The following is a 12718-nucleotide window of genomic DNA, read 5'->3' on the forward strand; positions in this document are numbered from 1 at the left end:
AGTGCTCTCCCGTGTTAAATGCTGGTTCACAGGATGTGAACATCGATCACCTCTCGACGGGACAATGCCCCCCCACACCAGCAGTGCCAACTCCAACCAGAACCATCAATATGAGGCTGTGTGACCGAGAGGGGTGATGCTTGTTTATGGTTCATCTTTCACATACAGCAGGACACACTCATGTAAAGATGGCAGCCAGCTCACACAGGAGTGCGTCTCCACATGGATCACGTATGACAGGTGAACACATGGAACACGTGGCATCACTACATCTACTGATTATATAAGCATTGTTATAGCTGAGCAAAGATACACATAATACGACAAAATGTATTTTCTGACATTAAATAAAGAAAAGAGATCTGAATGAATTATTAGTAGTAGTACGGTAGATGATCTGCACTGTATTGGATGAGTACTTTTACCTTTGCTGACATTTAACAGGAGGAAAATGCTTCTTCTCTGCATTCCCCAAACAAACTGGTTCATCACAAAGTTTTCTTGTTACCTGGACCCAAATGTTCTGTCTCTAAGTCTGTAGTAGTGGTTGGTGAGGTGGTTGTACTCGTCGTTGTAGTGGTAGTAATGGTTGTCCTACGATGAAACCTCCTTCACCAGGATGTTCGTGTTTACAAAGGGATTCCAGATCGTAGTAGAAATGTTACAAACCTACATTTACAATCACTTATACAGTACAAATAAGCATCTCACCTTCATTGCTCCAAGGCAGACTGGCACCTGTACAGACTGGCACCAGTGGCACCAGTACAGATTGACCCCTGTACAGACTGGCACCAGTGCAGTGTTAAGCAGTGACACATACACGTGAACATGGTGAATGGTGACCCGGTTCTGCCCAGGTAGGCCACCAACCCTCCATCAGAGTACAGCAGTAGTACATATTACTGGCTTGATTTGAGAGCCCTGGTGCATAAAATGACCAGCTGTGCCTGCAGGGCCTTTAATTAGGTTTCCATCGCACGCTGACACAGTCAATGGAGCATCGATTTGATTTTCCCTTCAGAAGCTGCTGCTGTGCTGAGGCCAAAGCCAGATGTCACACCAGGATCATTGGGTTACACAACCAGCGTGGCTTCATCATAGGCTCCGCCCAGCAGCCTGACTGACAGCTGAGCAGGGAGGGTGGGATATGTGTTATCCGTCTGTTGACACTGGTCTCCCCCAAGCGTTGGTCTTGATCTTCTTGTGAGGACCAACCGAGTTGCTGGGTGGAAAAACCACCTGATGGGGATTGAACACAGACTGTGATGTTCACTTGTGTTACTTACAAATGGAGACACAAGTACAACCAAAACATCCAAAAGTAAAAAAAATATACAAAATACCTACAATATACAGACAAAACACTTCAAAAGAGGAAGTATATTAGTGTATATGTCAAGTCAACTTTATTTATGCAGCGCCAAATCACAACCAAAGTCCTGTCCTGACTCTGTCCAAGTAGAGCAGGTCCAGCACCTCCCTCCTTCAATGAACCTCCACCCAACAATTCTCCATCAGCAGCACATCCTGCAACAGCAGCCACCAGAACCTTCCTTTACCAGCAGGAAGGTGGAGCAGATCCAGGATCAGTGGGGACGGAGAGAGAGCAGGAGAGCAGGACGGAGACCTGCCTTAGATCTGCTGCGAGGCTCAGACTGCTGGGATCTCCCATGATGCACTGGGCTTCTCTCTCCTCCTGTCCTCATACGTGTTACTAACTCCTCTTCTTCTCCCCTCATCCCAGATCCTGGTGCTGCTGGAGGAGGCTCCAGACCTGAAGAGGCTCCAGCTGCCAATAGCTCCACCTGCTCACGTCCCCGTATGTCCATCAGTCTCTCCTCCTTTCTCTCTCTCTTTATCTCTGTCCCTCTCTTTCCTTCTGTCTCTCTGTCTTCCTTCATTCTCTGTCTTTGTCTCTGTCCATCAGTCTGTCCTCCTTTCTCTCTCTCTTTATCTCTGTCCCTCTCTCTCCTCCTGTCTCTCTGTCTTCCTCCATTCTCTGTCTTTGTCTCTGTCCTGCTCTCCTGCTCTCTCTCCGTCCCCACTGATCCTGGATCTGCTCCACCTTCCTGCTGGTAAAGGAAGGTTCTGGTGGCTGCTGTTGCAGGATGTGCTGCTGATGGAGAATTGTTGGGTGGAGGTTCATTGAAGGAGGGAGGTGCTGGACCTGCTCTACTTGGACAGAGTCAGGACAGAACTTTGGTTGAGATTTGGCGCTAAAGAAATAAAATTGATTTGACTTGACTGGGTGTGAGCCCATCCTCACCAATCACAGGAAGTGCGCCGTTTTACACGTCATATTCTGTTAGTATGATGAGCCAACCTTGTGATTGTAACATGTATGTGATGGTGAGCTTTTCGTGTCCTCTTACCTCACTGGTCGCGCTTGTATGGCGAAGGAAAAAACATGGAGGGAGGTCCTCATTACTGCCTGTTGTCTCCTGTGATACAACCACCAACTGCAGATGTGCGTGTATTAATACATCATTTAATTTGTAATCGTCCCAGGTGTTCATGCGTGGTGCATTAAAGTCTGCTGATATGCAGAAACTGACCTTTTGGTGTGAACACGACCTTAGTCAGGGGGACTTTAATGACTCTCCACTGGTAGGTGGAACGGATGATCTGAGACCACAAATACAGAGCAATGACATGCTCTCCCTGCCTCCCCTCCCATGAACCAGTCTACCATCCAGTCCCCCATCAAGCTGGCTTGCTCTCCCTGCCTCCCCTTCCATGATCCAGTCTACCATCCAGTCCCCCATCAAGCTGGCTTGCTCTCCCTGCCTCCCCTTCCAGAAGCTTCCTTCTTCAACTGTTATTAACATTTCCATGTTTCCTCCATTCTGTGTTATAAACTCTTTTCTTGTCTGTAACAACATCTACTGTCCGTCTGTCCCTCCTGGTGAGGGATCCTCCTCCCCTCCTCACCCTGAGGTTTCTCCCATTTTTCCCTGTTCAAGGTTTTCTATGGAGTTTCTCCTCAGTCGATGTGAGGCTCTGAGGGCAGAGGATGTTGTTATGATGCCATGAAGCCGGGAGACAAACTGGAGGGGAAAACAGGCTACAAAGAAAACTGCCTTGCCTTATGCCTCTGATGTGGGCGGGACTTAATATTTGTAGTAGAGTAGAGCAGAGGACAACACATAAAGGCTGGAAGCAAGTCTGACTTTCCAAATAAAACAGGAAACAACAAAAGTGCAACCCAGTCCAGTGAAGATCAGCAGTCCAAACAGGATGTGACGGCCTCAGGTATAGATGCTGATGGGCTCTTGACAGGTGCTCGACTCCATCCAGTGAAGAACCAAAACTGCCAGCCTCATAATTAGATTATATAATACAAGTGGACAAGACATGTGCAGCATAGCCTAAAACTAAAACAGGACTTCCTGTCGTAGTAGAAGTACTCCAGTAGCTTGTCATGGTCCCCTCTATGTTACTGCATGTCTTCTAAGGCTGTTGCCTCTGCTCTGATACTCTGACACCGATACTCTAAACATGTCCAGCACATGAAGCTGAAGGAACCTGAAAACATACAAAATGGTTTCAGGAAGATAGTTGATGAACCGTAGAACAGGCTGGAGAAGTGCAACAACACAAACGACTGTTGGTGGGTTAGTACTTCTAGAACTACCACTACTGCTATTACCACTACTACTTTTCTGGACTGTATATTTGGACTGAATTGGAGAACACATAGAACATGAGGACACGCAAACATCATTTTCTTGCGTGTGTGCATGGGTGACTGTGTGCACATGGGTGTGTATGTGTAGGCATGTGTGCATGGGTGTGAGTGGGTGTGCGTGTGTGCATGGGTGTGCGTGTGTGCATGGGTGTGCGTGTGTGCATGGGTGTGCATGGGTGTGTGTTAAATCTCTCAGCAGGAGGGGGGGGGGGTTCACAGGAAGTTGAACATCACCATGGTACATCGACAAGAATGCAAAGGGTGTTGTTCCATTGAAGCCTTTTATTGCCACAATACTGCATGCAGGTGGATCATCATAGTCATGGTTTTCCTTAAAAATAATCCAAATTACAATACAACAATAAACAAGCACAATTTAGGTACCTAATTGAGACTAATTAGTACTCTCCAAGGAGAAGAATAGTCCTAATTGATGACTAAAGAGTACTAAACACGAATAACAAACAAAGAACAAATTCATCCAAAGATGGTCTTAAATCTTGCATTTCCATAGTTCTACAGTGAGTAAATTCCATGCACTGTGCACATACACATAACATCCTATCAGTAGAAACTAGGCAAACAACTATGACTCAAGACCATCAAAGTTCAGCAAGTCACATTTTCACGCACAACCATTAAATCCAGTTCCTAAGCAGGAGCAGAGGGTCCTCCCATGTGGTTCATGGTGCTGCTGATGGGAACAAAGTACCTGGGAGCTGTATATATAAACTTCCACCTCAATCAGGCCTGACCAGAATCAGGTGGGCAGGATGGAACCTCCCCATGAGAGGAGGTGGAGCCTGCTGAATGGCATGACCTCTTCTACAGTGTATGTGTGTGTGTGTGTGTGTGCATGCGGGGGTTCCTCTCTTAAACCTGGGATAAACACACCTCCAGAGGGACTGCAGACTCCAGTCATCATCACACACGTTGATCTTGTGTTTTATTCTCCTTTTACGTTTATTTCTGCTGCTTGATGGGCAGATTTTATTTTTTGAATGAAGAAAGACTGCCTATCTTGATTAAAGGAATTACTCTTTAGGAAGGACACACACGCACACACAGGCATTCATGCGTGCACACAGAAATGTGTGCACACAACACACACATATACATGCACACACACTGAGCAGAACAGAGGCAGCGGCAAAAAAATCAGGGGACAGTGATGGATCATACGTCTCCTCAATATAACACAACACACAGAAACAACAACAGTACTACAATAATCAAGTATGAGGTATTTTGCTGTGTACCAATCCCAGAATATCTGGTTTGGTGCCAACATTCCCTCATCCTCTGAGTGAGGAGGACATGTTGGTTGTTGTGGCTCGTCCTGTGATTGTGGGGCAGTTTTGGAGGCGTGGCCTACTCTCTACAAAAGCATACTACATTAATACACACACACTATTGCTCACAACTACACATTTGGATAACATGTTGCATTTTGGGGAATTCTATCTTCCTGTTGCCAAGCGTCGCTGATCCCATGGGTGGAACAGTGCCTGTGCTGTGATTCCACTGAGCCATCGGAAGCAGACCCCCCATTCCCAACCCATCTGTTTGGCTCCCTCTAAACAGGCCATTGGGACTGCTGACCGCGAGTTAGCTTAGCACAGTGAAAGATCAGCAGTTCAGGGTCAACTTTCTGTATTCTGATTGGTTTTCAGTCTTTGAAGCTCCTCCTCCAGCATGCTGATGTGCTGCAGTAGCTGCTTTCTGTCCTGCTGCAGCCGCAGCGCCGTCTGCTGCTCTACCTCCACGATCTTCCTCTCATACCAGCGCTCCAGCTTACCGGACACCGTCTCAAAGAAACGCTGCGTCACCTGACAGGAAGGACACAAGCCTATTAGTTGTGACATGACATGACATTGTGTTGAGAGAGTCCATCAGTGTTGAGATTCCCCTTGGCGTCAGTAACGTCATGTCAACGGTCCTGGCACCTGTAGTTGGTGTCGATCTGTGATATCCTGCAAAGATCCTCGCCAAGAGGTCATCGAACTAGTCCCTCATCAGACTGAAGTACCGCTGGAAATGGACATTGTCCAAGCTCAGTTCCTGGAGAAGGCGCTGATATTCACTCAGCTGTGTTCTCCTCCAAATTATGTTTGGATTATTGTTTACTATTGTTGTTACTATTGTAGTTACTGTCATGACTGTTTACTATTGTTGTTACTGTTGTAGTTACTGTCATGACTGTTTACTATATTTGTTACTATTGTAGTTACTTTCATGACTGTTTACTATTGTTGTTACTATTGTAGTTACTGTCATGACTGTTTACTATTGTTGTTATTGTTGTTTCTATTGTAGTCACTGTCATGATTGTTTACTATTGTTGTCAATGTTGTTACTATTGTAGTTACTGTCATGATTGTTGACTATTGTTGTTTCTATTGTAGTCACTGTCATGATTGTTTACTATTGTTGTCAATGTTGTTACTATTGCAGTTACTGTCATGACTGTTTACTATACTTGTTACTATTGTAGTTACTGTCATGACTGTTTACTATTGTTGTTACTATTGTAGTTACTGTCATGACTGTTTACTATTGTTGTTACTGTTGTAGTTACTGTCATGACTTTTTACTATAGTTGTTACTATTGTAGTTACTGTCATGACTGTTTACTATATTTGTTACTATTGTAGTTACTGTCATGACTGTTTACTATTGTTGTTATTGTTGTTTCTATTGTAGTCACTGTCATGATTGTTTACTGTTGTTGTTATTGTTACTATTGTAGTTACTGTCATGACTGTTTACTATTGTTGTTACTATTGTAGTTACTGTCATGACTGTTTACTATTGTTGTTACTGTTGTAGTTACTGTCATGACTTTTTACTATATTTGTTACTATTGTAGTTACTGTCATGACTGTTTACTATATTTGTTACTATTGTAGTTACTGTCATGACTGTTTACTATTGTTGTTATTGTTGTTTCTATTGTAGTCACTGTCATGATTGTTTACTGTTGTTGTTATTGTTACTATTGTAGTTACTGTCATGATTGTTTACTATTGTTGTTATTGTTGTAGTTATTGTCATGATTGTTTACTATTGTTGTTACTATTGTAGTTATTGTCATGAATGTTTACTATTGTTACTATTGTAGTTATTGTCATGATTGTTTACTTTTGTTATTGTTACTATTGTCGTTATCGTCATGATTGTTTACTATTGTTGTTACTATTGTCGTTATCATCATGATTGTTTACTATTGTTGTTACTATTGTCGTTATTGTCATAATTGTTTACTATTGTTATTGTTGTTACTATTGGGTTACTGTCATGATTGTTTACTATTGTAGTTACTGTCATGATTGTTTACTGTTGTTATTGTTATTACTATTGTAGTTATTGTCATGATTGTTTGCTATTGTTGTTATTGTTGTAACTATTGTAGTTATTATCATGATTGTTTACTATTGTTGTTACTATTGTAGTTATTGTCATGAATGTTTACTATTGTTACTATTGTAGTTATTGTCATGATTGTTTACTATTGTTGTTACTATTGTAGTTATTGACATGAATGTTTACTATTGTTACTATTGTAGTTATTGTCATGATTGTTTACTTTTGTTACTATTGTAGTTATTGTCATGATTGTTTACTTTTGTTATTGTTGTTAGTATTGTCGTTATCGTCGTGATTGTTTACTATTGTTGTTATTGTTGTTACTATTGTCATTATCATCATGATTGTTTACGATTGTTGTTATTGTTGTTACTATTGTCGTTATTGTCATGATTGTTTACTGTTGTTGTTATTGTTGTTACTATTGTCATGATTGTTTAATATTGTTATTGTTGTTACTATTAGGTTACTGTCATGATTGTTTACTATTGTTGTTATTGTTGTTTCAATTGTAGTCACTGTCATGATTGTTTACTATTGTTATCAATGTTGTTACTATTGCAGTTACTATCATGACTGTTTACTATATTTGTTACTATTGTAGTTACTGTCATGATTGTTTACTATTGTTGTTATTGTGGTTACTATTGTTGTTATTGTTGTTACTATTGTAGTTATTGTCATGATTGTTTACTATTGTTGTTACTATTGTAGTTCTTGTCATGATTGTTTAGTATTGTTATTGTTGTTTCTATTGTAGTCACTGTCGTGATTGTTTACTATTGTTGTCAATGTTGTTACAATTGTAGTTACTGTCATGATTGTTTGCTGTTGTTGTTATTGTTACTATTGTAGTTACTGTCATGATTGTTTACTATTGTTATTATTGTTACTATTGTAGTTACTGTCATGACTGTTTACTATTGTTGTTACTGTTGTAGTTATTGTCATGATTGTTTACTATTGTTGTTACTATTGTAGTTGTCATGAATGTTTACTATTGTTACTATTGTAGTTATTGTCATGATTGTTTACTTTTGTTATTGTTGTTACTATTGTCGTTATCGTCATGATTGTTAACTATTGTTGTTACTATTGTCATTATTGTCATGATTGTTTACTATTGTTATTATTGTTACTATTGGGTTACTGTCATGATTGTTTACAATTGTTGTTACTATTGTAGTTATTGTCATGAATGTTTACTATTGTTACTATTGTAGGTATTGTCATGATTGTTTACTTTTGTTGTTGTTGTTACTATTGTTGTTATCTTCATGATTGTTAACTATTTTTGTTATTGTTGTTTCTATTGTCATTATCATCATGTTTGTTTACTATTGTTGTTACTATTGTCGTTATTGTCATGATTGTTTACTATTGTTATTGTTGTTACTATTGGGTTACTGTAATGATTGTTTACTATTGTTGTTATTGTTGTTACTATTGTAGTTACTGTCATGATTGTTTACTGTTGTTGTTATTATTGTTACTATTGTAGTTACTGTCATGATTGTTTTCTGTTGTTATTGTTACTATTGTAGTTATTGTCATGATTGTTTGCTATTGTTGTTATTTTTGTTACTATTGTAGTTATTGTCATGATTGTTTACTATTGTTGTTACTATTGTAGTTATTGTCATGCATGTTTACTATTGTTACTATTGTAGTTATTGTCATGATTGTTTACTTTTGTTATTATTGTAGTTATTGTCATGATTGTTTACTTTTGTTATTGTTGTTACTATTGTCGTTACTGCATGATTGTTTACTATTGTTGTTACTATTGTCGTTATTGTCATGATTGTTTACTATTGTTACTGTTGTTGCTATTGTCATGATTGTTTACTATTGTTATTGTTGTTACTATTAGGTTACTGTCATGATTGTTTACTGTTGTTGTTATTGTTGTTACTATTGGGTTACTGTCATGATTGATTACTATTGTTGTTATTGTTGTTACTATTGTAGTTACTGTCATGATTGTTTACTGTTGCTATTATTGTTACTATTGTAGTTACTGTCATGATTGTTTACTGTTGTTGTTATTGTTGTTGTTACTATTGGGTTACTGTCATGATTGTTTACTATTGTTTTTATTGTTGTTACTATTGTAGTAACTGTCACGACTGTTTACTATATTTGTTACTATTGTAGTTACTGTCATGATTGTTTACTATTGTTGTTATTGTGGTTACTATTGTTGTTATTTTTGTTACTATTGTAGTAATTGTCATGATTGTTTACTATTGTTGTTACTGTTTTATTTCTTGTCATAATTGTTTACTATTGTTATTGTTGTTTCTATTGTAGTCACTGTAATGATTGTTTACTATTGTTGTCAATGTTGTTACTATTGTAGTTACTGTCATGATTGTTTACTATTGTTGTTATTGTTACTATTGTAGTTACTGTCATGACTGTTTACTATTGTTGTTACCGTTGTAGTTATTGTCATGATTGTTTACTATTGTTGTTTCTATTTTAGTTATTGTCATGAATGTTTACTATTGTTACTATCGTAGGTATTGTCATGATTGTTTACTTTTGTTGTTGTTGTTACTATTGTTGTTATCGTCATGATTGTTAACTATTTTTGTTATTGTTGTTACTATTGTCATTATCATCATGTTTGTTTACTATTGTTGTTACTATTGTCGTTATTGTCATGATTGTTTACTATTGTTATTGTTGTTACTATTGGGTTACTGTCATGATTGTTTACTATTCTTGTTATTGTTGTTCCTATTGTAGTTACTGTCATGATTGTTTACTGTTGTTGTTATTGTTGTTACTATTGGTTTACTGTCATAATTGTTTACTATTGTTTTTATTGTTGTTACTATTGTAGTTACTGTCACGACTGTTTACTATATTTGTTACTATTGTAGTTACTGTCATGATTGTTTACTATTGTTGTTATTGTGGTTACTATTGTTGTTATTTTTGTTACTATTGTAGTTCTTGTCATGATTGTTTACTATTGTTGTTACTATTGTAGTTCTTGTCATAATTGTTTACTATTGTTATTGTTGTTTCTATTGTAGTCACTGTAATGATTGTTTACTATTGTTGTCAATGTTGTTACTATTGTAGTAACTGTCATGATTGTTTACTATTGTTGTTATTGTTACTATTGTAGTTACTGTCATGACTGTTTACTATTGTTGTTATTGTTACTATTGTAGTTACTGTCATGACTGTTTACTATTGTTGTTACTATTGTCGTTATTGTCATGATTGTTTACTATTGTTACTGTTGTTGCTATTGTCATGATTGTTTACTATTGTTATTGTTGTTACTATTAGGTTACTGTCATGATTGTTTACTGTTGTTGTTATTGTTGTTACTATTGGGTTACTGTCATGATTGATTACTATTGTTGTTATTGTTGTTACTATTGTAGTTACTGTCATGATTGTTTACTGTTGCTATTATTGTTACTATTGTAGTTACTGTCATGATTGTTTACTGTTGTTGTTATTGTTGTTGTTACTATTGGGTTACTGTCATGATTGTTTACTATTGTTTTTATTGTTGTTACTATTGTAGTAACTGTCACGACTGTTTACTATATTTGTTACTATTGTAGTTACTGTCATGATTGTTTACTATTGTTGTTATTGTGGTTACTATTGTTGTTATTTTTGTTACTATTGTAGTAATTGTCATGATTGTTTACTATTGTTGTTACTGTTTTATTTCTTGTCATAATTGTTTACTATTGTTATTGTTGTTTCTATTGTAGTCACTGTAATGATTGTTTACTATTGTTGTCAATGTTGTTACTATTGTAGTTACTGTCATGATTGTTTACTATTGTTGTTATTGTTACTATTGTAGTTACTGTCATGACTGTTTACTATTGTTGTTACTGTTGTAGTTATTGTCATGATTGTTTACTATTGTTGTTTCTATTTTAGTTATTGTCATGAATGTTTACTATTGTTACTATCGTAGGTATTGTCATGATTGTTTACTTTTGTTGTTGTTGTTACTATTGTTGTTATCGTCATGATTGTTAACTATTTTTGTTATTGTTGTTACTATTGTCATTATCATCATGTTTGTTTACTATTGTTGTTACTATTGTCGTTATTGTCATGATTGTTTACTATTGTTATTGTTGTTACTATTGGGTTACTGTCATGATTGTTTACTATTGTTGTTATTGTTGTTCCTATTGTAGTTACTGTCATGATTGTTTACTGTTGTTGTTATTGTTGTTACTATTGGTTTACTGTCATAATTGTTTACTATTGTTTTTATTGTTGTTACTATTGTAGTTACTGTCACGACTGTTTACTATATTTGTTACTATTGTAGTTACTGTCATGATTGTTTACTATTGTTGTTATTGTGGTTACTATTGTTGTTATTTTTGTTACTATTGTAGTTCTTGTCATGATTGTTTACTATTGTTGTTACTATTGTAGTTCTTGTCATAATTGTTTACTATTGTTATTGTTGTTTCTATTGTAGTCACTGTAATGATTGTTTACTATTGTTGTCAATGTTGTTACTATTGTAGTAACTGTCATGATTGTTTACTATTGTTGTTATTGTTACTATTGTAGTTACTGTCATGACTGTTTACTATTGTTGTTATTGTTACTATTGTAGTTACTGTCATGACTGTTTACTATTGTTGTTACTATTGTCGTTATTGTCATGATTGTTTACTATTGTTACTGTTGTTGCTATTGTCATGATTGTTTACTATTGTTATTGTTGTTACTATTAGGTTACTGTCATGATTGTTTACTGTTGTTGTTATTGTTGTTACTATTGGGTTACTGTCATGATTGATTACTATTGTTGTTATTGTTGTTACTATTGTAGTTACTGTCATGATTGTTTACTGTTGCTATTATTGTTACTATTGTAGTTACTGTCATGATTGTTTACTGTTGTTGTTATTGTTGTTGTTACTATTGGGTTACTGTCATGATTGTTTACTATTGTTTTTATTGTTGTTACTATTGTAGTAACTGTCACGACTGTTTACTATATTTGTTACTATTGTAGTTACTGTCATGATTGTTTACTATTGTTGTTATTGTGGTTACTATTGTTGTTATTTTTGTTACTATTGTAGTAATTGTCATGATTGTTTACTATTGTTGTTACTGTTTTATTTCTTGTCATAATTGTTTACTATTGTTATTGTTGTTTCTATTGTAGTCACTGTAATGATTGTTTACTATTGTTGTCAATGTTGTTACTATTGTAGTTACTGTCATGATTGTTTACTATTGTTGTTATTGTTACTATTGTAGTTACTGTCATGACTGTTTACTATTGTTGTTACTGTTGTAGTTATTGTCATGATTGTTTACTATTGTTGTTTCTATTTTAGTTATTGTCATGAATGTTTACTATTGTTACTATCGTAGGTATTGTCATGATTGTTTACTTTTGTTGTTGTTGTTACTATTGTTGTTATCGTCATGATTGTTAACTATTTTTGTTATTGTTGTTACTATTGTCATTATCATCATGTTTGTTTACTATTGTTGTTACTATTGTCGTTATTGTCATGATTGTTTACTATTGTTATTGTTGTTACTATTGGGTTACTGTCATGATTGTTTACTATTGTTGTTATTGTTGTTCCTATTGTAGTTACTGTCATGATTGTTTACTGTTGTTGTTATTGT

At 36.2% G+C, this 12718-nt stretch overlaps 1 protein-coding gene across 6 annotated transcripts in view; it reads right to left on the reverse strand.

Annotated features, from left to right (window-relative positions):
* Window positions 1–4010: 4010 nt before the first annotated feature.
* The window catches only part of ankrd6a (ankyrin repeat domain 6a), a 60468-nt gene continuing 51760 nt past the window's right edge, over window positions 4011–12718 (reverse strand). For all 6 annotated transcript variants that reach the window (XM_086183300.1, XM_086183301.1, XM_086183302.1 and 3 more), the window contains one exon: window positions 4011–5520. In XM_086183300.1, the coding sequence (XP_086039426.1) occupies window positions 5335–5520 (186 nt within the window). In that variant the 3' untranslated portion in view covers window positions 4011–5334. The remainder of the gene's footprint in view (window positions 5521–12718) is intronic.

This window comes from Aulostomus chinensis, chromosome 17 (genome assembly GCF_037954235.1).
Source record: "Aulostomus chinensis isolate RoL2024-O1b breed Wild chromosome 17, RoL_Achi_v1.0, whole genome shotgun sequence".
NCBI lineage: Eukaryota > Metazoa > Chordata > Actinopteri > Syngnathiformes > Aulostomidae > Aulostomus > Aulostomus chinensis.